General features: G+C 37.7%; 1 protein-coding gene across 2 annotated transcripts in view; it reads right to left on the bottom strand.

Annotated features, from left to right (window-relative positions):
* ZFYVE9 (zinc finger FYVE-type containing 9) overlaps window positions 1-25420 on the bottom strand; it is a 133797-nt gene that overhangs the window by 18887 nt on the left and 89490 nt on the right. For both annotated transcript variants that reach the window (XM_079903931.1, XM_079903930.1), the window contains 2 exons: window positions 24263-24345; window positions 15604-15708 (listed from right to left, as the gene is read on the bottom strand). In XM_079903931.1, the coding sequence (XP_079760057.1) occupies window positions 15604-15708; window positions 24263-24345 (188 nt within the window). The remainder of the gene's footprint in view (window positions 1-15603; window positions 15709-24262; window positions 24346-25420) is intronic.

Genomic DNA, 25420 nt, shown 5'->3' with positions numbered 1-25420 from the left:
TTGGTCTTATATCAAAAGGACCATTTTAACATACCAAGTGAAGCAGTACATAAGCTTTATTTTCCTGTGTTTCCCACCCCCAGAGTCTAACCATTCACACAATCACAAAAACCAATTAAAAAAATATAGTTCTAGGGGAATTCCCTGGTGGTTTAGTGGTTAGGACTTGATGCTTTCACTGCCGGGGCCCAGGTTCGATCCCTGGTCGGAGAACTAAGATCCCGCAAGCCTCACGGTGGAAAAAAAAAAAAAAGAAAGAAACTTTAAAAAAGAATGTAAAAGATGTACAAATATTAATATATTATACAAACTTAGAGGAAACAGAAATCATTACAGCTTAGAATAATCTGAAAAGGCGGCCCCCCCAAAAAAAAGATGGGAACAGAGGAAAGAAGGAGTGATACTGTCTAGGAAGAATTCTAGGAAGGTTTCCTAAAAGGTTTAACATTTGAATTGGTTTTGAAATCAGTTACAGAGGAAGAACACTTCGGATAAAGAGAAAAGCATGAGTAAAGGAAGAGAAACAGAACTGAGAAAGGAACACCGAAATGAATAACAATGGGACAGGTGGAGGAATATCCTTCCCTGGAGATATTTAGGGAAGATATAAATATTTGTCCTTCCAGTTAGCTCGGGTTCACTTATGTCTAGAACCTGGCATCTACCTTCCAGGTCTATGGGTCTACATATCATGAACCATGAACCTTCACTCATTCATGTACCAAATACTCAATGAGCATCTAATGGGTACCAGGAACTGTGTTAGTACTTGGTTTATTCAGTGTGAACAAACAAATCTTCCCTCATAGAACTTAGATTGTTGTGTGTAGAGGGGGAGGAAAAAAATTAAATAAATAAGTAAAATACTTTAAATGTTAGACACTGATAAGTGCTATACAGAAAAATAAAGCATGAAGGAGGACTAGGAGTACTGGCTAGTGCGATTTAATATTGGATACTTAGGAGAGGTCTTACTGAAAAGTGAGGGAAAAGCCATGGGAATATGTAAGGAAGAGCCTTACAGGCATTTAGAATAGCTGGTGCAATGGCTGTGTGGTTGTAGCATGTTAGCAAGCCAGGCAGTTTCAAGGAACATTAATTAAGGACAGTGTGACTGAAAAAGGAGAGGTGTAAGAAGTTAGGTTAGACAGGTAATGGTTTAAGAAGTACAAATGCTATAGAAGACTTCAGTGATAGTTCTGACTGGTATGAAAGGTCTTTGAAGAATTTTGAGCAGAGGAGTGACATGATTTGACTTAATTTTAACAGGATCACTTGGGCTGCTGTGTTGAAAATAAACTGATGGAGGAAAGGCTACCAATAAGAAGACCAGTTAGACATGAAAGGATGTTCAACATCACTAATCATTAAAGAAAAACAAAACTACAATGAGGTATCACCTCACACGAGTCAAAATGGCCATCATCAAAAAATCTACAAACAATAAATGCTGGAGAGGGTGTGGAAAAAAGGGAACCCTCTTGCACTGTTGGTGGGAATGTAAATTGATATAGCCACTATGTGGAACAGTATGGAGGTTCCTTAAAAAACTAAAAATAGAACTACCATATGACCCAGCAGTCCCCCTACTGGGCATATACCCTGAGAAAACCATAATTCAAAAAGAGTCATGTACCACAATGTTCACTGCAGCACTATTTGCAATAGCCAGGACACAGAAGCAACCTAAGTGTCCATCGACAGATGAATGGATAAAGAAGACGTGGCACATATATACAATGGAAAAAGAAACAAAATTGAATTATTTATAGTGAGGTAGATGGACCTAGAGACTGTCATACAGAGTGAAGTAAGTCAGAAAGAGAAAAACAACTACTGTATGCTAACACATATATATGGAATCAAAAAGAAAATCTTTCTGAAGAACCTAGGGGCAGGACAGGAATAAAGACACAGACATAGAGAATGTATTTGAGGACATGGGGAGGGGGAAGGGCAAGCTGGGACAAAGTGAGAGAGTGGCATTGACATATATACCCTACCAAATGTAAAACAGATAGCTAGTGGGAACCAGCCACATAGCACAGGGAGATCAGCTTGGTACTTTGTGACCACCTAGAGGCGTGGGATAAGGAGGGTGGGAGGGAGACGCCAAGAGGGAGGAGATATGGGGATATATGTATATGTATAGCTGATTCACTTTGTTATAAAGCAGAAACTAACACGCCATTGTAAAGCAATTATACTCTAATAAAGATGTTAAAAAAAATGAAAAAAAAGACCAGTTAGGAGACCACTACACAAATCCAAGATTAACTTAGACCAAGACTGGCCCAAGGATTGAGGGGTGGTTGGGTTCCAGATAAATTTGGAAGGTAGAGCCAGAAGAATTTCCTAACAGACTGGACACAGAATATGAAAGAAGCCTTAAAGATGACTCCAGAGTTTTAAGCCTGGTAACTGGAAGGATGGCACTGTCATTAACTTAGGGAAGACTACAAGAAGAGGAGGTTTTGAGGGAAGATCAGGAGGTCAGAATTGAACTTGCTAAGCTTGAGATGCCTATGTAAGTAGAGATGTCAAGTGCGCAAGAAGACACTCAAGTCGAGGAGTTCCCTGGTGGCCTAGTGGTTAGGATTCCAGGCTTCCACTGCCGTGGCTGGGGTTTAATCCCTGGTCAGGGAACTAAGATCCTGCAAGCCACGTGGCACAGCCGACAAAGTTAATTAATTAATTAATTTTTTTAAAAGACCCTCAAGTCTAACAAAACAGGGAAGACAGTCAGGCTGAAGAAAGATATTTGGAAGACAACATCAGTATAGAGACAGTATTTAAGGCCAGGAGACTGGATAGCTCACCAAGGAAATGGATAGAGACAAATAAAACTTACAGGGACTGAGCCCTTGAGTTTTTCAAAATGAGTGAAATATGGAGTCAGAAAGAGGGATATACGGAGATAGAAGTTAAATTGTGGAAGATGAGGGATGCCGAAGGAGTCCAGGGTTTCTTGTGGTGCTTGAACACAATGAGATTAGAGCTGGTAGTCTGAAAGCCAAAAGTGGCAGCAAGCTTGTAAGTGCTGGGAGATAGGGAAGGCCAGGGGTTTGGCTAGAAACAGCATTCTGAAGCCACTGTTCACCCCTATCAATGGGCATGCAATGACACTGGAGGGAGGGGAAGACAATCTTACTCTGAACATGCAGTGTTCAGCAGTGACCTCCTGGCGCAGTCACTGGAGGGAGAGCAGCCAGGGCTCCTTCTTGGGGATCCTTATATTTTCATTTAACCTGTGGTTAAATACTGTCTTCCATGTATAACACTGGGAACAGCTATGCTAATAATCAATGGAACAGCACCTCCTTCCTCTGCACTATTTTCCAGAGCAGTTTTCACCAACTCCTTTCATTCTTTTGAAAAGAAGACTATCAGTTCCTCCATCCCAAGAGAAAAGAAATGTATTCCTTGAGGGCCAGAAAATAAAACATTCCTTAAGCAGATTTTAGGGCCATCTGTTTTTATTTGTGCTACAATGAACCTTTAAAATTATGCTTTTGTAACTTCACATTTCTCTGAAGAATATGTGTAGCTTTGAACTAAAATAAACCAAAACTCTGATTTTAGAATTACACAGGGAAAAGAATCTCAAGAGGCCATTCAGCCTAAATTATACAAGACGGGGATTACATAGATATACAACTTCACAGATTCTTGCATTATATCACAACCAATATAAATTTCTCTATTTCTCTCTGGTTTTGAGTAAAGAATTAATACAATTTTGTTCCTTTTTGCTTGAAACTTTGACATGAGGTTAACTCTTTGGCTCTATTCCCCCTGTGACATGATGAAAGTTTGAATGTCTACTACATTTCTTGAAAATTTTTGTTATCTTTTAGTTATATTTAAAATAATTGGCAAAATGTACATATTCAGTACATATTTAAAGTGTACAATCTGATGAATTTTGGTATGTGTATTGAAATCATTCTACTCTGTTCCACCAATCTAGAAATACATATTATACCAAAACCATACTGTCTTGATTAACCTACCTTTAAAATAAGCCTTAACATCAGGTAGTGTACGTCTTTGAATTATGTTCTTTTTCAAAGTTGTCTCAGCTATTCTAGATTTTTTGCATCTCCATATATATTTTAGAATCAGTGTCTCAGTTTCTATTTTGAAACAGCCTGCTGGTATTTTGATTGGGTCTGTATTGAAGCTATGAATCAATTCCGGGAGAAATGACATCTTAACAATATTGAGTCTTCTGATTCATAAATATAGTATATCTCTTCACTTATTTGGGTCTTCAATTTCTCTTAGCAATATTCTGTAGTTTTCAGTGTATGAAAATAGTATTGTTTTTTAAAACAATTTATTTATTTACTTTTGGCTGTGTTGGGTCTTGCTGCACATGGGCTTTCTCTACTTGCGGCAAGCGGGGGCTACTCTTTGTTGCGGTGTGTGGGCTTCTCACTGCGGTGGCTTCTCTTGTTGCAGAGCACGGGCTCTAGGCCTGCGGGGTTCAGTAGTTGTGGCTTGCAGGCTCTAGAGCACAGGCTCAGTAGTTGTGGCGCACGGGCTTAGCTGCTCCATGGCATGTGGGATCTTCGCGGACCAGGGCTCGAACCCATGTCCCCTGCATTAGCAGGCATATTCTTAACCACTGTGCCACCAGGGAAGCCCTACTGTATTGTTTTTAAATTCCAATTTCTGATTGTTAGTATACAGAAATACAGTTGACTTTTACACAATGATTTTGCAACTCTGATAAATTCATTGGACCACATCTAGTACTATTCTGTAAATTCTTTAGAATTTCCTACACAGACAATCATGTTATCTATGAATACAGACAATCTTACTTCTTTTTTTCATCTGTATTCCTCTAATTTTGTTTTATTGCCTTATTTCATTGACTAGAAGATCCACTGAAATGCTAAATAGAAATAAGAGTAGACATCATCTCCTTGTTCCCAATCTTAAAGAAGAACCAGTCAATCAAGTCACTGTTAGATATATTAATTTTAAGTTTTTCATAAATTCTCTTTATTAGATTGTAAAAGTTCTCTTCTATTTTTAAACTGCTGATATATATATATATATATATATATACACACACACATAGATAGACAGATATCTCTCTCTATATATATATAGAGAGAGAGAGGGTGTGGGGGAGAGAGAGAGAGATTGAATGGAAGTATGAGTTCATCAAATGCTTTTTCTGCAGCAGCTTTTTCTTTTAACGTGTTTTTCCTTTCTGTCCTGTTAATATGCTGAGTTACAGATTGATTTTTGAATGTTAAAGCAATTTAGCATATTTGGAATAAGCCCCATTTAGTCATGAAGTACCTTATTATTTTGTGTATTACTGAATTGGATATACTAAAAACTTATGTATTTATGCAACCACCTATGAGGGATATAGGTCTGCAGTTTTCATTTCTTCCAATTTTTTTTCTAGTTTTGATACTAGTGTAATGAAGGCCCCATCGAAAGAGATTCCCTCCTCATCTATTTTCTAAGAGTGTATAGAACTGGTGTTATTTCTTCCTTCCTTTTGTAAAAGTCACCAGTGAACATATCTAGACCTGGGCTTTTCTTTGTGAAAAGGTTTATAATAATAAATTCAACTCTTTCAATGGACGCAGGGCTATTCCAGCTACCTATTTTTTCTTGACAGAGGTATGGAAGTTGATGTTCAAAGAATTTGTCCATTTTGTCCAAGTTGGACATGTATTAGCATAAATGTGTTCATAATATGCCCTATTGTCTTCTTACTATTTACAGGACTTGTAATGATATCCCTCTCTCTCACATCTCATAATGTTAATTTGTGTTTTTACTATTTTTTAATTGAAGTATAGGTGATTTACAATATTAGTTTCAGGTGTGCAACAGTGATTCAATATTTTTATAGATTATACTGCATTTAAAGTTTATAAAATAGTGACTACATTTCCCTGTGCTGTACAATATATCCTTCTAGTCTTATTTATTTTATAGACAGTAGTTTGTACCTACTTACTCCCCTACCCATATCTTGCCACTCCCCACTCCCCTCTTCCTAGTTTATTCTCTATATCTGTGAGTCTGTTTCTGTTTGGTTATATTCATTGGTTTGTTTTATTTTTTAGATTCCACATACAAGTGATAGCATTACAGTATTTGTCTTTCTCTGTCTGACGTATTTCACTAAGCATAATACCCTCTCGGTCCGTTCATATTGTTGTAAATGGCAGAATTTCATTCTTTCTCATGGCCGAGTAATACTCCATTACATAGATAGACAGATAGATAGATAAAGAGATATATCTATGTATCACATCTTATTTATCCATCCATCTGTTCATGGACACTTAGGTTTCTTCTATATCTTGGCTACTGTAAATTATGCTGCTATGAACATTGGGGTACATGTATATTTTCAAATTACTGTTTTTGTTTTCTTCGAATATACATCCAGGAGTGGAACTGCTGAATCATATGGCAGTTCTGTCTTTACTTTTTTGAGGAATCTCCATAATATTCTCCATAGTAGCTGTACCAATTTACATTCCCACTAACAGTGTACTAGGATCCCCCTTTCTCCACAGCTTTGCCAACGTTTGTTATTTATAGGCTTTTTTAAAAACTAATCTTTATTGGAGTATAGCTGCTTATAGACATTTTGATGATAGCCATTCTGACAAGTGTGAGTTGCTATCTCACTGGGGTTTTGATTTGCATTTCTCTGATGATTAGAAATGTTGAGAAACTTTTCATGTGCCTTTGGCCATGTGCATATTTTCTTTGACACAATGTCTATTTATGTCTTCTTACCTTTTTTTTTGGCCATGCCGTGCAGCTTGCAGAATCTTAGTTCCCCAATCAAGGATCAAACCTGGGCCCCGGCAGTGAGAGCACTGACTCCTAACCACTGGACTGCCAGGGAATTCCCTTCTGACCATTTTTAAATCAGGTTGGTTGTTTTTTTGATATTGAGTTGTGTGAACCATGTATATAGTTTGGACATTAACCCCTTATCGGTCATATCATTTGCAAATATTTTCTCCTATTCAAGAGGTTGTGTTTTCATGTTGTTGATGGTTTCCTTTGGTGTAAAAAAAAAATTTTACATTTAATTAGGTCCCACTTATTTATTTTTGCTTTTATTTCTTTTGCCTTAGGAGACAGATCTAAGAAAATCTTCCTACACTTTATGTCAACAATTTTCATTTCAGTTATAGTATTCTTCAGTTCTGACTGGTTCTTTTAAATATTTTCTAGTTCCTTGTTAAAATTCTTACTGTGTTCATCTATTATTTTCCCTAATTCAGTTAGCATTCTTATTACTAATGCTTTGAACTCTTGATGTGGTAAATTATTTGTTTCATTAGTTGTTTTTTCAGGAGTTTTCTCTCGTTCTTTCAAATGAAACAAATTCCTCTGTCCTCTCATTTTGCTTAACTTTCTCTGTGTCTATGAAATTAGGTGGCACAGTTATCTATTCTGGTCTTGAAGGGCTGTCCTTGTATGAGTGTCCTTATACAGTGCACGTGCCGACTGGCTTTGGTAGGAGTGCTGCATCTGACACAAGCACAAACCGTCTCTTCCCCCAGGCTGTGCTGGCAGCTATCACCCTGGTACAAAGTGGGGTTGGAGGTGGAGTGGCTAGGAAGAGAGCCAGGTGTGGGCTGGGGCTTCTCCTCTGCTCGGTGGCCATCAACACCCTATTTGGGGTGCAGTGAGGCCCCAGGTTGCTGGAGCAGAATCCCTGAGGGTCAGGTCCAAGCTGTCTCAGTTCCCTCTAAGTGTGTGATCTCCCACTCCCAGCACCAGTTCCCTTGCTCCGGAGGGGAGCAGTACTAGAGCAAGAAGGGCTGAAGTGGGTGCTCAGCATGGGTTGCAATGCGGGCTATGGTAGTCCTGGTCCCAGTCAGAGTCCTAGAGTGCTTCAGATGCACTGCCTCCATAAACACCAGCAATGGCTGCCCCTACCCCACTCAGATGCCCTTCTGGGTCCACGTTGGCTCTGTCCTTCACAACCATGCACTCCCCTTGGCTGCAGCAGCCCTTGCCCTAGTGTGGAACTGTGTCATGGAGCAACTGGGGATGGAAAGGGCACTCAGCTCAGGCTGGGGTGCATGCTGCAGTGGTTATGGGAAACCAGCCAGAGTTCTATACAGCTTTAATCTCCTTCCTCCACCTTTTTTCAGGAGTAGCAAGTGTTTGCATGCACTTCATAATCAGAGTCTTACAGCCCTCCTGTTAGTCCCACTGGTTTTCAAACCAGTTAAGGTGCTCATCTTCTCAGTGTCAGACCTCAAGGCTAGGGTGCCCAATATGTGGCTTGAACAGCTCTCTCCCCAGGGAGGATCTCTGAGCCTATGTAATCCCCCTCCTTTTCTGTGTCTCCTTCTAGGGACACAGGTTGACCTGATCACTTCTCTTCCCTTCCTACCCGATTTTGTGCATCTGTCTTAGAGCCTTGGTTGTACAAGAATCTTTAGGCCGGTTTCCAGTTAGTTTTCAGTGAGAACTGCTCCACATGTTGATGCATTGGTGATGTGTTTGTTGGGGGGGATGGGCAGTGAGCTCCATGTCCTCCTACTCTACCACCTTTCTTGTACCCTGTGTGTTTTCACTATTTATCTAATCAATCTGATTAGAAATTTGATTTTATTGATCTCAAGAACTTTTAGTTTCATTTTTTAAATTGTTTCTCTGCCTTCTTTTTTTTTCTTTCTTTTTTTTTTTTTTTTTTTTTTTTGCGGTACACGGGCCTCTCACCACTGCGGCCTCTCCCGTTGAGGAGCACAGGCTCCGGACACGCAGGCTCAGCGGCCGTGGCCCACGGGCCCAGCCGCTCCACGGCATGTGGGATCCTCCCAGACCAGGGCACGAACCTGCGTCCCCTGAATCGGCAGGTGGACCCTCAACCACTGCGCCACCAGGGAAGCCCTCTGCCTTCTATTTTGTGAATTGCTGGTCTTTGTTATTTCCTTTCTTCTGTTTGCTTTGTGTTTCATTTGCTCTTCTTTTTCTAATTTCCTAAGGTAGAAGAGTAGGTCAATGATTTGAGATGTCTTTTTTCTCTAATATAGAAGTTTAATGCTATCAATTTCTTTTTAATCACCGCTTTAGCTGCATCCCACAAATTCTGATATGCCATGTTTTCATTTTCAGTCAGCTCAAAATATTTTCTAATTTTTCTTTAGGTTTCTTCTTTGACCCATTGGTTATTGAGAAGTGTGTATTTTATTCAAGTTTTCTATATCCTTGATGATTTTCTGTCTACTTCTTCTATCAATTATTGATACAGGGGGTTACTGAAATCTCATAATATACTTGTGAGTTCATCCTTGTAGTTCTATTTATCTATATTTGTCCTTATAGTTCTAACAGTTCTTGCTTCATGCATTTTGAAGCACTGTTATTAGATGCACAAATGTTTAGGATTGTTGTACCCTTTTGATGAATTGATCCCTTTATAGTTATGAAATGTGTCTCCTTATCCCTGGTAATATTGTTTATTCTGAAATACATTTTGATATTACTCTATCCACTCAAGCTTTCTTTTGATTAGTATTACTGTAGTATATCTTTTCCCATCCATTTACTTTTAAACTATCTGTATCCTCATATTCCAAGTGGTTTTCTTATTCACAGCATATAGCTGAATCTTTCTTGTTTATCAATCTAACAATTTCCCCTTTTTAACTGAGGGTGCTTAGGTCATTTATAGTTAATGTGATTATTGATATGGCTGGATTTAAATCTAGCATCTTGCCACTTATATCCTATTCGTTATATCTCCTCTTTGTTCTCCTTTTCTTCTTTTCCAGCCTTCTTTATATAATTCCAGTTTCTTTTTGTTGGCTTATTAGCTATACCTCTCCATTTAAATTTTTCTAGTGGTTGCTTTTAGATTTTTATTCTACATCTTTACTTATCAATCTACTTTCAAGTAATATTATGCCACATCCCATGTCATATAGACATGTCATGTATACTTCTATTTCCCCTTTCCTGGAAATACCCTTTGTTTCTACGTAAGTTATAAACTCCACAAAACACTGTTGTTAGCTTTGCTTTAAACAATTACCTTTTAAAGAGTTTTTACATTTACCTATATATTTAACCATTTCCGCTGCTCTTCATTACTTTGTGTGGTTCCAGATTTCCATTATTTGGTATTCTCCATGAAGGACTTCCTTTAACATTTCTTGTGGAATAGGTGGCTGGTAATACATTCTTTTAGCTCTTATATTTCTGAAAAAGCATTTTGCTTTTCATTTTTGAAACATATTTTTACTGGGTATAAAATATAGGTTAACAGTTATCTATTTCAGTATACTTTAAAGGTTTTGTACACTGTCTTGCGGATTGAACTGTTTTGATGAGAAGTCTGCTGTCATTCTTATACTCATTCCTCAGTATACAATGTGGATTTTTTTCTCTCGCTGCTTTTAAGATTCTTCTCTTTACCTCTGGGGTTAAGCAATTTGATTTTGATGATTATAATGTTCCTTAATGTGGTTTTCATCCTGTTTCCTGCAGCTGGAGTTCATTGAGCTTTTTGAATCTATGTGATTATACTTCTCATTAAATTTATAATTTTTTTTTTTTTTTTTTTTTTTGCAGTACACAGGCCTCTCACTGCCACGGCCCCACCCATTGTGGAGTGCAGGCTCTGGACGCGCAGGCTCAGTGGCCATAGCTCACGGGTCTAGCTGCTCCGCCGCATGTGGGATCTTCCTGGACTGGGGCACGAACCCATGTCCCCTGCATTGGCAGGTGGACTCTCAACCACTGCGCCACCAGGGAAGCCCCTAAATTTATAAAATTTTTGATCACTGATTCTTCAAATATCTTTTCTGTCAACCCACTCCTCTCCTTTGGAGACTTCAATTACAGAGTTAGGCCATCCAACACTTCCCACATCTCAATCATGTGCTGTTCATTTAATTTTTCAGCCTTTTCTCTTTGTGTTTCGTTTTGGATAGTTCTATTGCTGTTTAAAGTTTATTAAATTTTTTCAGCAGTGTCTGATCTGCCATTAATCTCATCCAATGTATTTTTCATCTCATTGTCATTTTTGCTTCTTGAAGCTTGATTTGGGTCTTTTTTATATTTTCTGTGTCTCTCCTTAACAGGTATGTGCCTTGATCTTGTTGAAGCTTTATTTTAAGCTTGTTAGGTAGGATCAGAGCAGCCCAAATTTATGGATAACTTCGATCCTTAGGAATTATTTGTCCCTTTCTTACTCTAGCTCATAAGAATACAAATTATTCCTGGACCTCTGAGAACTGTTCTCCCTGCTCCTTTCCAGTGTTTTTCTCACATACATGCACTGATTAGTAATCAGCTGAAGATACAATAGGAACCTCCTGCAGATCTCCAGAGTTCTTTTATTTCCATAATCTGTCTTGTAAATTCTAGCCATCATGCCCTCCCTACACTGTCTTCAATGCAGGGAGACCTCTAGGCTCAGTTTAGGTTCCCCCCCTAACTGCTCTATGGCCTGGAAACTCCAGACAGTAAAGTAGGGTAATCATAGGGCTCACCTTCTCTGCCCCATTGTCCTTTGTATTTTCCCCCCACATATTTTGTCTTGATGTTTAGCTATTTACAGTGGACTGCTATGTTAATGTACTAGTGCTGCTATAAGAAAGTACTGCAAACTGGTGGCTTAAACAATAGAAATTTATTGTCTCACAATTCTGGAGGCTAGAAGTCCAAAATTAAGATGTCAGCAGAGCTGGTTCCATTTGAGGGCTGTAAAAGGAAAGATTTGTTCCAGACCTCTCTCCCTGACTTGCAGAGTCAAGGACTTGACCTGACTTCCATCTTCTCCCTATGTCTCTTCATATCACCTTCTCTTTATGCATATCTATGTCCAAATTTCCCCTTCTTGTAAGTCATACTAGATTAGGGCTTTACCTCTGTAAAGACCCTATAATCAGCCCTACAATCAGATGTAATCATTAAACTGATGTCTATGAAAATCGGTTTAGTATAGTGTTTAAGAGTAGAATTAGAGTGTCTGGGTTTGGAATTAGAGTGTCTGGGTTTGATTCTAGCTCCAACACTTGCTCGCTCTGTGCCTTAATTTCCTCATCTGTAAAAAGGTAATTACCCTACTCATTTCACAGAAATAGTGTGAAGATACATAGATGCTTAGAATAGTACCTGATATATAATATACCCTAAATAGATGTTAGTTAACACAATGATCAAAATAATCTCATCATAAGAACATGAGTAGCATTACCTAGACCAACAGAGATCTTGCATGGCCTTGATGAAGGAGATAAGAAAATTTATATACAATGACTACTTCATTTATTAAAATTACTACTTCAGAAATATTATCTTCTAGCTTTCTAAGCTTAAAGTCTTTCCTTATATGGAAAAAAATGTTGCCTGCCATTTCAGTAAACAAAGAATGTTGCCTGTCATTCTGGTAAACAACAAATGTTGCCAATCATCAAGTCATCAGCCACTGCACCTGCCACCAACAGTGCACCCTTAGGGTAAATCAGGATGGAGAAAAACAGGATACTGGCCCTAGAGAGTTAAGATGCCTGTCTGAGGAATAATTTCAGTGAGCCCTGACTCTTGCATTTTCCCATAAATAGAAAAGCACTAAAATCATTAACTTGAGATGTCTGGTTTTTTTTATGATTAGCAGTACTCTTCTGATGTTCAACTACATGTTTTGTTTTGTTTTTTTCCCAGCAAAAATTCCTATATATCCTGGCTCCTCCCTTACCTCTTTGGAACAGCTCCTCAGAGCTATCTGAGAGGCTGTATCCTGGGCTACAGTCCTCAATAAGGCCACTGTATAAAACATAATTCTCAACTTTTACGCTGTGCTTTTCTTTTTTTTTTTCAGTTGACACTTAGAGGCCTCCTCTCTCCACATTTTACATATAGCTGCCAAAACTCAGTTTTCTAAAATTCTACTTTGGTTAATTCACTTTTCTGCTTTAGAACCTGTAAAATCTCTACAAATTATCATATTAGAGTCTAGACTCCTTTGTGTGGTTTCTGAAAGCCTCTGAATATCCAGCAGCCTCTTTGTACAACTTCATTTCCCAGTCGCCTTTAGCCTCTTCTTCACTAGGCAGGTTGATATCTCCCATCCTCCCTACCAGACATGCCCATTCCTGGTGCTTTCCTGCCTTTTGTTTAGGCTGGTATCTATCCCTCTTTTCACTTATTTTCCACCCTTCACTTTATAGTGCCTATACATCCTTCACTGTCCATTTCAAATCTTTCCTTCATTTACATTTACATGAATGTTTATAAACATCTACATGGAATGTGCTGCTCTGGCTGTTAGGGATTCAGGCTCATTTAGACATAAAGCAAATTCCTGACTGCTTCATTTATCAGAGCTCTCCCTTCTTTGAATCTTTAATAAACTTCCAATAAGTTTCAGCACTTATTTCCATATTACTTTATCTTTTAGTTATTTTTATATTATTTATATATCTATATTTTGTTTTTACATTTTATGTTGTTTATATTTTATTTCTGTTTCATTCAATATATATTTCTTGTGCAATTACTCTATACTACATAGACTGTTAATGATACAGTGGTAAACAAGACAGACACAGTCCCTCATGGAACTAAAAGTCTAGTAGAGAAAAGAGACACTGAATAAGGAATTACAAATATAGTGAGTATTACACATAGAATGTGTGTTATTAAATGAAAGCCTATCTGAAATAAATATGTGGAAAAATGAAAGCCTATCTGAGAAAATGCCATTTAAACTGAAACCTGAAAATTGAGTATGGGTTATGCAAATGAAGAGTAGGGGAAGTGCAACAATTAGAAAATAGCTTGTGCAAAGGCTATAAACAAAAGAAAACATAGTTCAGGGAGTGATAAGAAAAACTAAAGGTACAAATAAAGAAAAATGAATGAGAGGAAAGGTGGAATATTGTGATTAAATGAAATAATGTATAAGAAATTACTTTTTCAACTATTAGACACAAGACAATTCAACTGTCCAACATCATGAGAAATAAAATTACACTGAGTTAAAACAAAAATTGAATTAGAAGGGAAGTCAGTCTGCTAAATCAAGTAAGAAAAATAAGTGATATATAATTGGTAAACTTTATTGAAAATTAAATGTAATAAATGACAAGAAATACAGTTACTGTTTTTGAATAAAGATTTCTGAACCTGCACAACCATAAACCTAGGAGGCAGAATTCAGATAAAGACAGATAATATGAATGGCAGTTGTTGTCATGAATGTCCTCAGTCAAGTACTGAAATAATTATGGGGGCCTCAAAGCTTTTACAGATATACTTGTATAAACAGATCTAATTACCAAACACAAAGTACCATCTTGTAAACATCAAGGATAGCAATGTATGTTATCCACTTGGAGCTGACATCTGATCATCTCACTTCTGGCAATAAGCTCCCAGAAGGCAGGCAAAATGTCTGATTCATCTTTGTATCATATCACGGAATATATTTAATAGATGTTTGTGAAATAGATAATAACATTTCAAATATGGGAAATAAAACAAGTTTTCAAAGCATAGCCTCCTTAAAAACTATTTAGGGCATAAATTACATAAAAATAGTTCTCTTTAAAGATTTGACTCCAGCTTAGCATGGTTCCAAGGTAGGACTATCTAATAGCTAATTGTATCCCAGGAAAAATTAAGCACACATTCTAACTACTATTTTCTAGTGTCCTGAAAAAAGCCATCAGACAGAAAGTCACAGGGTAAATGTTTTCTTCAAATAGGTCATTCCTACATAATAATACTGAGCCCTGAGCTTAAAAGTCCAGTAAGACATTTCTGTGATTTTAAGTGTATATCAAGTATAAAATGTTTATTGAATGTACAAATGAGTAAGTGAATAAATGGCTGAAGGAGAAAGGAAAAAAGAAAGGAAGAAAAGGAAGAAAGAGAAGGAGGGAAGAAGTTATTTTATACCAAGATATGGTGGAAGAAGTAACTGTGGAGTTATCACCCTGTCTAATAAAACAACAAATTTTAACATTATATCAAAGTAATTTTTAAATTTTCTATTTTAAATCATAATGATTACTATCCAACACTTTAGAACCCATTTTAAGAAATTTTAAAATTCAAGTACTACTTCACATGGCAAATAGGCAAGAACAGTTATTACATAATTCTGTTATGTGTAGTATGCACAATTTCATTTTAGTTACAAAATACAGCTTAATTCAAAATGCAAACATTTGCTTTCAAAAACTTATTTAAAAATAATTTTGGGACTTATAGGTGAGCTATGATTAAACATTAAGTATAGTTAAAAGTAATATATACTTATAGAAAGAGGGAAAAATAAAAGATCCCACCACTAATAAATATTATAAAGTTAATTTTATACCTCAAAAAGCAAATCTGTCACTGACTGTCAGCATCAAAAGGTCAAAACACAACACATGACACAAGCAAAGACTACATAAATCACGAATTTAACATTTTGTCTTTCTGTTATGGAATTCCCTATCACTGATCTAAGTCATATAATATTATGAACTGATTTCACTGTCGATTAACTAAAACTTTACATGTAATCATGTATTTCTCATCTTCATTTATGATATTCAATTATAAAAAATTCATGGGAAATCTTACCTCATTGTATCTGTTGCTGGGAATTTTGATGCTGGTTTTCCGAACTTCCATATCAACCACCAAACCTTGAACTACTGGCAATGTATACTGGTAATTTCTAAAGTCCTGGGCAAAACCAGATTGAAGTGGAAGAAAGAATTCATCAATGGCAGGATTTAATTTATAGTAATAAAATGAGCATAAATAAAAAGAATTTCAAAATTAAAAGATCTCATTCATTTAAATAATAAGAAAATGTATAATGAAAGCCCCATTGTGTATATTCTACTCTCTGATTAGTCTGTAAACTCTTACAAAGAAGCAGACTAGAAAGTTTCATATACCCTTTATATACAATATTAAACAAATATTTGAATGTTTATCCCTGCTTTGTCACCACCTAACATTTTCTGTTTTTATTTAACTATCTCCTCCCTCTAAGGTAAGCTCCAATAGGGTAAGGATGCTCACTTGTTTTGTTCTTGTTATATCCCAAATGCCTGGAACATCCTGGGGACTAAATGAATACCTGTAGAGTAAAACATGCACGCATATATACTCCACATCTAGTGTGGCTGAAGCAAAATGAGCAAGAATGGTAGGAGTTGAGATCAAAGTGATAGCACGCAGCTAGATTTCATAGGGTCTGGTAGGTCACCACAAGGACCTTTGCCTTAACTTTGAGAAGGCTTTTGACCTATTTTGACGGATCTCTCTGACTTTCTCTGTAAAGAATAGATGGAAAGGGAACAAGAATAGAAGCAAGGATATCAGATAAGCATAATAAAAATAATCCAGGCAAAAGACTGATAACTTGAACCAAGATGTTAACAGTTCAAAAGATGGTGAGAAGTTATCAAACTCTAAATATATTTTGAAGGGAAAAAGGACAATATTTGCCCTTAGGTTGGATGTGGAATGTGAAAAAAAAAAGAGATGACTCTGAATTTCATGGCCTGGGCAAGTTGAAGACAGGAACTGCCATTTACTGAGATGTAGAATATGATAGGAAGGGGAAGTCAGAAGACTGCAGGAGAAGAACCAAGCAAGAATGGTGTCCTGGAGGCTAAGAAAAGAAAACGTGTAGATATTAGTAAGTTGCTGGATGGAACTGTGTGAAAATTATCTTCTGATTGCTTCTATTCACTCAGGGAAATTGGGCTAAGCCATCAGCTGAAACTGAGGAAAGGAGAGGAGGCACTGGAAATTTGAGAAGAGATCACATGCAAATAGTCATCTAGGGAAGTAGGAATGTATTATGGACCAGGAAGGATTGCCAGGTAGGTCCAAGAGCTTCCTTAATGGTATTGGTCATGAATCTAAAATGAGACTGGTGAATATGCTACTCTTTTTGTCTTCACTCATATTTAAGCTTGGATGTAAGTTAAGAATGAAGGAAGAATTAGATCCAACCAGGTATAATCAATTGACTTTTGATAAAGGTGCAAAGGCAAGTAAATGACAAATGATACTGAAATGACTGGACATACAAGTGGGAAAAAAAAGAACTTCAAACAATGCCTAACAATCATAAAGATTAACTAAAAATGGATCACTGACCTAAATATAAAACATAAGACTACAAACTTTTTTTTTTTTTTTTTTGCGTGGTACGTGGGCCTCTCCCGTTGCGGAGCACAGGCAACGGACGTGCAGGGTCAGCGGCCATGGCTTACGGGCCTAGCCACTCCGCGGCATGTGGGATCTTCCCGGACCGGGCCATGAACCCATGTCCCCTGCATTGGCAGGTGGACTCTCAACCACTGCGCCACCAGGGAATCCCAAACTACAAACTTTTTAGAAGAAAACATGGAGGAAAATGTTTGTGATATAAGTTTCAGTCAATAAGTTCTTAGATATGATATAAAAAGAACACTCCATAAAAAAATTAATAAACTGGACTTCAACAAAATTAAAAACTTTTGTTCTGTGAAAGACACTGTTAAGAGAATGAAAAGATAAATTACAGACTGGGAGAAAATATTTTTAAATGATACAAATCTACCAAAGGACTTACATTCAGAATAGATGAAATACTCTCAAAACTCAACAATAAGAAAACAACAACCATATTTTTAAAATATGAACAGTTGAAAAAATCTGAACATTCACTCAAGATATAAAGAAGACAAAATAAGCAAATGAAAGATGCTCTAAATCATTCATCACAGGAAATATACAAATTAAAATCACAAAAATTAAAACCACTAGACTCCTATTAGAATGGCAAAAATTAAAAACCAAAAAGGAGAAATAATGAGTACTGGCCAAAAAAAAAGGATCCTTATACCTGATGAATGCAAAATACTGCAGGCATTTTAGAAAACAATTTCAGTTCCTTATAATGTTAAACATACAATATGGCTCAACTATCCCACTCCCACAGAAATGAAAACTAAATATTCACACAAAACTTAATACATGGATATTTATAGCAGCTTTATTCCCAGTCGCCAGAAACTAGAAACCCAGATATGCATCAACAGGTGAATGAATAAACTGTAGTTCATACATACAATACAACACTACTCAGCAATAAAAATGAATGACCTATTGATACTGGAGGGTACCAGAATACAGTACCCCTAAATATGCCTCTTGTTAATCAGTCTTTGGCCAGTCTAATTTAGAGGGCCCCAGCTGAAGAACCTGAGATGAGTAAAAGAAAAAGATTTTATTTCCTTCCCAACAATACATATAACAACACAGATTAATCTCAAATGCATTATGATAAGTAAAAGAAGCCAGATTAAGAAGGCTACATGCTGTATAATTTCCATTATAGGACAGTCTGAAAAAACTAAAACTATAGCGACAAAGGATCAATGGTTGCCAGACATTACAGGTGCACCAGCAAATTTTCTGGTGATGGAACTGTTCTGTATCTTGATTGTGACAGTGGTAGTAACATAACTGTATACATTGTCAAAACTCTTGGAATGTACTCCAAAAAAGGTGGATTTTACCATACATAAATTGAAAAAAATAATTTTAAACAAAGAGGTAGATTTAATCAGGGTTTACATTTTGCCAGGCTACCACAACACAGGGTAAAAGCGAAAAAAGAACTAGAATTATGTAAAAAAGTGATTTTAATGATGAAACCATGGAATCTTAATGTAGATAAACAGAAAAGCCGGAGGAGTGAGAAACAGTGAAAAGGTTTTGAAATCAATAGGTTGTAAATCCCGGTAAACTAGGGAGAAAGTGATGATGTAGAGTGAGATGCTTCAGTAGATAATCCAATAAATATTTGTAAAAATGAATTGAGATAGGCCATAAAAACCTTAGGCTGCTGTTGCTTGATTACAGGATAAATATCTCCTTTTCATTCCAAAATAGATTACAATCTGAAAGAAAAACTATCTTGTCAAAAATGTGACTAAAAACTAAAGTTACCAAGGAGGGACAAAGGGATGGGGGTAGGAATAGACGAATAGAGAGAGAGATCTTATAGATTAAAATATAATTTAAAAAATTTCACTTCTGGCCAAGATGGAGAAAAGGGGACTGGATTTAGCCTTCTGCCTTAAACGACCAAAATTCACACAAAACACATGGAACAGTGATCACCAAGACACCAAATTTCAGACAACAAAGGACAGTGGTCCTTGAGAGACAGGAAACAAACAAGATGAGCTCTATGACTGCCCAGCTTATGCTTTAGGAGCGTTTCCAAGCTCAGATGCAGGAAGCGGGAACCCAGGCAGAGGCTGGCAGACTTCCTGAGTTGAGGAGACAAAACTGAAAATCGAGAAAAAAATCAAGGTAGCTAGAGTTCACAGGACAGAGAGGAGAAAACTGCAGAGAGAGAACTCCAAAGGTTCACACAGGGTCCCATCAGAATAGCAGTGTTCTGATTAGCAAATGTGTGTGAGGAAACTTCTTGAGGCTAGTGAAAGAAATGCCTGAAATGATTATTGGGAGCATATCTGTTACACAGGTCTGGGAATAGTGCCTATTCCCAAAACCCAGATAGAAAAAGCTCATAATTCATGGGCACTGGGTAAAGTATTACTGTATAATAAAGAATTTGGCTGACCTCTACCCCTGGTTCCTGGGAGGTAACCTCTAAACCCATGGAATTTCCTGAGTGATATGAGTGCCTTTGTTATTCCTGGCAGACTCTGAGAGTCTATGCCAGTTTGATGACACTGATGCTAAAAGGATAACTCGGGCTGGGGGCTGGCCATTTCAGAAACATCAACCATGTGATGAGAGGCTGGGGCTCTGAGGCACGTGATATCAGCCTGACTTCTGCCGAGTGCCGAAGCGGGGCTGGAGACTGAGTTCAATCACACAGCCGGTGATTCAATCAATCAGGCCTTGTAGGGAAACTCCAATAAAAACTCAGGACACAGATGCCTAGGAGCTCATTCCATATGTATTGTTACACATCAATGTATGTGGAAAGTGACATGTTCCCGAAGACAAAGAAGCTTCTTGTTTGGGACCCTCCCAGACCTTGCACTACGTGTCTCTTCTATCGGCTGCTCCTGATTTATATCTCCCTTGTTATAATAAAACTGTATCATAAGTACAGTTGACCCCTGAATAACATGGGGGTTGGGGCGTCAACCCCTGCAAAGTTGGAAATCCATGTATAATATTACATTCAGCTCTCTGAAGTGCAGTTCTATATCTGTGGATTCAACTAAGCATGGACTGTGTAGTACACATTTATTGAAAAAAATCCACGTATAAGTGGATCTGAGCAGTTCAAGCCCTGTTGTTTAAGGGTTAACCGCATAGTACTTTGCTGAGTTCTATGAATCATTCTAGTAAATTATCAACCCTGACAGGTTAGTGGGATCTCCCACACTTGTATCTAGTTAGTCAGAACTGTGGGAGGTCTGGGGACCCCTGAACTTGCAGCTAGCATCTGAAGTAATGGCAGTCTTGTGAAAGACTGTGCTTAATCTGTGAAGTTTGGCTTAATTCCAGACAACATCAAAAGTCATTACAAATATAGCTGAGCTCTGAACAATGTGGGGGTTAGGGGCACTGACCCCCTCTGTGCAGTCAAAAATCCATGTACAAATTATAGTCGGCCCTCCATATCCGTGGTTCTGCATTGGAGGATTTAACCAAGAATGGCTCAGGTAGTACAGTAGTATTTACTGTCGAAAAAAATCCACGTATAAGTGGACCCGCATGGTTCAAACCAGCAATGTTCAAGGGTCAGCTGTACTCAGAAGGGTTTTGCCTTAGTAGTGGGGAATAATCAGCCCTATACTAAATAAGACTTTGGTTCCACCTTACAAATCTTAAAAGCAAGACTCAAAAGGATCAACCTATTTTTTAGATAAATTAACTGTGTTATTTGTAACCAAACTCAAGAATTTTTATAGGAACATAAAAATACCTGGCATCCAGCAAGGTAAAATCACAATATCTGTCATCCAATAAAAAATTTTTTAAATACCAAGGATGCAAAGAAGCAGGAAAATACAACTCAAAATGCTGGGGGTGGGGGGGAATCAATCAATGGCAACTGAGTCAGAAATGAAACACGTTAGAATTTCCAAACAAGGACATCATAATACTTATTATAATTATATTCCATATGTTTAAAAAGTTAAGTACAGGCACAGAAGATATAGAAAAAGACCCAAGTCAAACTTCTAGAAATGAAAATTACAATGGCTGAAATTACAGGAAAAAAGAAAAAGGATGGAATCAATGGCAGTTTAAGTACTGCAAAATAAAAGATTACTACAATGAGGTATCACCTCACACCAGTCAGAATGGCCATCATCAAACAATCTACAAACAATAAACGTTGGAGAGGGTGTGGAGAAAAGGGAACCCTCTTGCACTGCTGGTGGGAATGTAAATTGATACAGCCACTATGGAGAACAGTATGGAGGTTCCTTAAAAAAACTAAAAATAGAACTACCATATGACCCAGCAATCCCACTACTGGGCATATACCCTGAGAAAACCATAATTCAAAAACAGTCATGTACCACAATGTTCACTGCAGCTCCATTTACAATAGCCAGGACATGGAAGCAACCTAAGTGTCCATCGACAGAAGGATGGATAAAGAAGATGTGGCACATATATACAATGGAATATTACTCAGCCATAAAAAGAAACAAAATTGAGTTATTTGTAGTGAGGCGGATGGACCTAGAGTGTGTCATACAGAGTGAAGTAAGTCAGAAAGAGAAAAATAAATACTGTATGCTAACACATATATACGGAATCTAAAAAAAAAAAAAAAGGTTCTGAAGAACCTAGGGGCAGGACAGGAATAAAGATGCAGACATAGAGAATGGACTTGAGGACACAGGGAGGGGGAAGGGTAAACTGGGATGAAGTGAGAGTGGCATGGACATATATACACTACCAAATGTAAAACAGATAGCTAGCGGGAAGCAGCCACATAGCACAGGGAGATCAGCTCAGTGCTTTGTGACCACCTAGAGGGGTGGGATGGGGAGGGCGGGAGGGAAATGCAAAAGGGAGGGGATATGGGGATATATATATGTACATGTATAGCTGATTCACTTTGTTATAAAACAGAAACTAACACACCATTGTAAAGCAATTATACTCCAATAAAGATGTTAAAAAAATTAAAAAGTTCCAACTCAAAAAAAAATAAATAAAAATAAAAGATTAGTGAACTTGAGGACACAGCAATAAAAAAAAAACCTGTCCAAAATGAAACACACAGAGGAAAAAAAAAACACTGAAAAAGAAATAAAGAGAGCATTAGTGGGCTTCCCTGGTGGCGCAGTGGTTGAGAATCTGCCTGCCAATGCAGGGGACACGGGTTCGAGCCCTGGTCTGGGAAGATCCCACATGCCGCAGAGCAACTAGGCCCGTGAGCCACAATTACTGAGCCTGCGTGTCTGGAGCCTGTGCTCTGCAACAAGAGAGGCCGTGATAGTGAGAGGCCCGCACACCTTGATGAAGAGTGGCCCCCACTTGCCACAACTAGAGAAAGCCCTCGCATAGAAACGAAGACCCAACACAGCCATAAATTAAAAAAAAAAAAAAGAGCATTAGTGAGCTGTGAAACAATTTCAAGCATGCTAATAAGTCTATTAACAGTGGAGTCCCTGAAGGAGAGGAGGGGTGGACAGAACAATTATTTGATGAAAACTATAAACCCACAGATCTAAGAAGCTCAGAAAACCCCAGCACAAGAAACAACATGGAAAAAAACTATACCAAGGCACATAATCAAATGGCTCAAAAACAGTGATAAAAAGAAAACTTTCAAAGCAAAGAGAGAAGGGTAAAACATTATGTAGACAGGAACAAAGGAGGGAAAACATATTTCTCATCTGAAAAAAAGGCAAACTGGAAGGCAATAGAGCAAATCTTTAAAATTCTCAAAGAATTAAACTGTCAGCCTAGAATTCTACATCCAGCAAGAGCATCTTTCAAATAGAAAGGACGTTGTTAGAAATACAGATGCTAAAAGAATTCACCACCAGCCAATCCACACTATAAGAAACATTACAGGAAATCTTTCAGGTAGAAGGACAATGACACCAGATGGAAATACAGATTTATACAAAGGAATGAAAAGCACTGGAAATGGCAACTACATGGGTAAACCTACAAGAAGCTTTCTTAGTTTACATCTCTTTAAAAGATAACTGGAACTATAACTACAATCGCATGACAGAGTGAGGAAATAAACAAGTCTCCCAAAAGCAACTAAACAGTTGGGTAGATTTATTAAAAAAACAAAACAAACAAACAAAAAAAAACATTTCAGTGCCCTGGAATTAGACCAAAGACATACAATACACTGAGATGTGTTCATTCATAAAAACTACTGAACTTCAAGTAAGAAGAATAGAGTTGAATCTGTGATTTTCTTGCCTGGGGCTGCCTTTAGCCCTGTTCATAGTTCAGCCAGGGCAAGGTAGTTTGTGAAAACAATAAGCTTTGCTGCTTGAAGGATCTTGCTTGATTTGGAGTGTCTCAGTTAAAGTGGTAATCTCAGTGGCTAGTGAAAAGGACCAGTGGCCCTGTTAGTCTGAGGATGCTAGCCTATTTGGAGCAAGTAATGAGCAGCAGACTAGTGAGAGATTTAACAAGAAGTTCTGGGAATGAGACAGACATAGGGAACTTCATAAACTCTCCAAATACCCAGGACTGACCTTAGTCTGTGCACATGTGCAGCAGTGACCTTAATGGGCCCAAGCCAAGCAACATTCTTGGTCAACAGGGTTAGAGCCCGTGCATGTGCAGAGGAGACATGAGCGAGTCCAGCAGAAAAGAAAAGAATGACGTTTGAATCCCAGTCCATGCAGATCCATCAAGAAAGTATAGATGCCTTACTGCCTAGAGGTATCTGAACACAATCTCTGACCAATCTTCGGCAAAACAGTAAGCTACACAGACACAGGGGACACCATCAGGATGCCAGGCTTAAAATTAAAAGAAGACATAATGCTGGGTGCTTTAATTATAACTACTCACAATAATCCTGCAAGGTCACTTACGTAGTGTATAACCAAGAGCCAGAATCCTGTACTATTTCATTCCAAAACTCCATATACTTTCCAAAGAATATACATGTTCTGTTCTTTTCCTATAGTAACTCTTCACCTACGTGAAGCGGCAGGGTATTAACAAAATAATAAAATCCTTCTCTCCCTTCTCATGCAAACCCCAGTAAGGAAAAAGAAAATAAAAATTCCCAACTTACGGCAAGAAGATTCATGATGGTATGCCCCGTCTCTCCAAACAATGGCTTCCGAAATCTGACACTGAACAGTGGGCAAGGATAAACTATGGAAATGAGAAATGATCAGACTAAGTTTGGCAGCTTAAAATTTTGGTAAAAGAGACATCACGTTTCATAGAGTTCTCAAAATATAACTGTAATGACTCATTAGAGCATAAAATTTAGGGCTCAGAAAGTATTTACCATAACAGCATCACAGACAAATTTGGAGCCTTCTACAAACCACACCAGTCTTTTGATGCAGCTGTTTCAAAAATGAACTACATGTCTTAAGAAGCACTCTTTTCCAAACTGGATTAATATATTCCAGGAAACAAGTATCTCCTGATTCCTCTGTGCTCAGGAAGTCTAAAAGAGTTCACTCTTACACATTTCTGACTCAGAACCCTCCTTAGACAAGCCAAACACCAGGTGATCCTATTAGCTGGCTCACTCCTCGAACTTTACGGTTTCAACTGCCTGTACAACACAGGAAAATACAAATGTTTTTTCTCTGCACACAATCCTTTCCTTTCCCTACTTCATTTAGCTGATTCATATGCTTCTTTCACAGTTCAGTCCAGAGGTACCTTGGTCCTTCATTCTTGGTGAAGTTAGAGCCCATCTTTGAACTCCCAAAGAAATCTGTTAACTTTGAACATGTGTTTTGACATAATATACTACTATAATCATGATTTCTACGTCTTCCTTACAAAAGTTCCCAAAAGCCTATAACCACGTCTCAGCCATTTCTGAATTCCGGATTTATTACACATGGTAGGCCTTTATTAAATTCTTGTTGAATGAATGAATAAATAAGTGAAAGACTGAAGGTGACCTGCTGAAAACATATAATACACTGTTTTATGTTTGATAAAATAATTTTTAATGATCTCATTTGATCCTCTTAATAATACCATGCAATATAAAAGGCAAGTATTATTATCTCCAGTTGCAAAGGAAACTGACAATCAGACAACTTGAATGACTTCACCCAAAGTTACAGAGCTAGTAAATGGCAGAGTTAAGAACGTTATTCAAGTGGTCTGATTCCTAGACCAGGGCAACGTTGATTAGGAAAAGATATAAAGTTTAAAATAAAGCTTGCATGGGACTTCCCTGGTGGTCCAGTGGTTAAAA

Source organism: Stenella coeruleoalba (genome assembly GCF_951394435.1).
Source record: "Stenella coeruleoalba genome assembly, chromosome: 1".
Lineage (NCBI taxonomy): Eukaryota > Metazoa > Chordata > Mammalia > Artiodactyla > Delphinidae > Stenella > Stenella coeruleoalba.
This window is presented reverse-complemented; position numbering and strand designations above follow the sequence as displayed.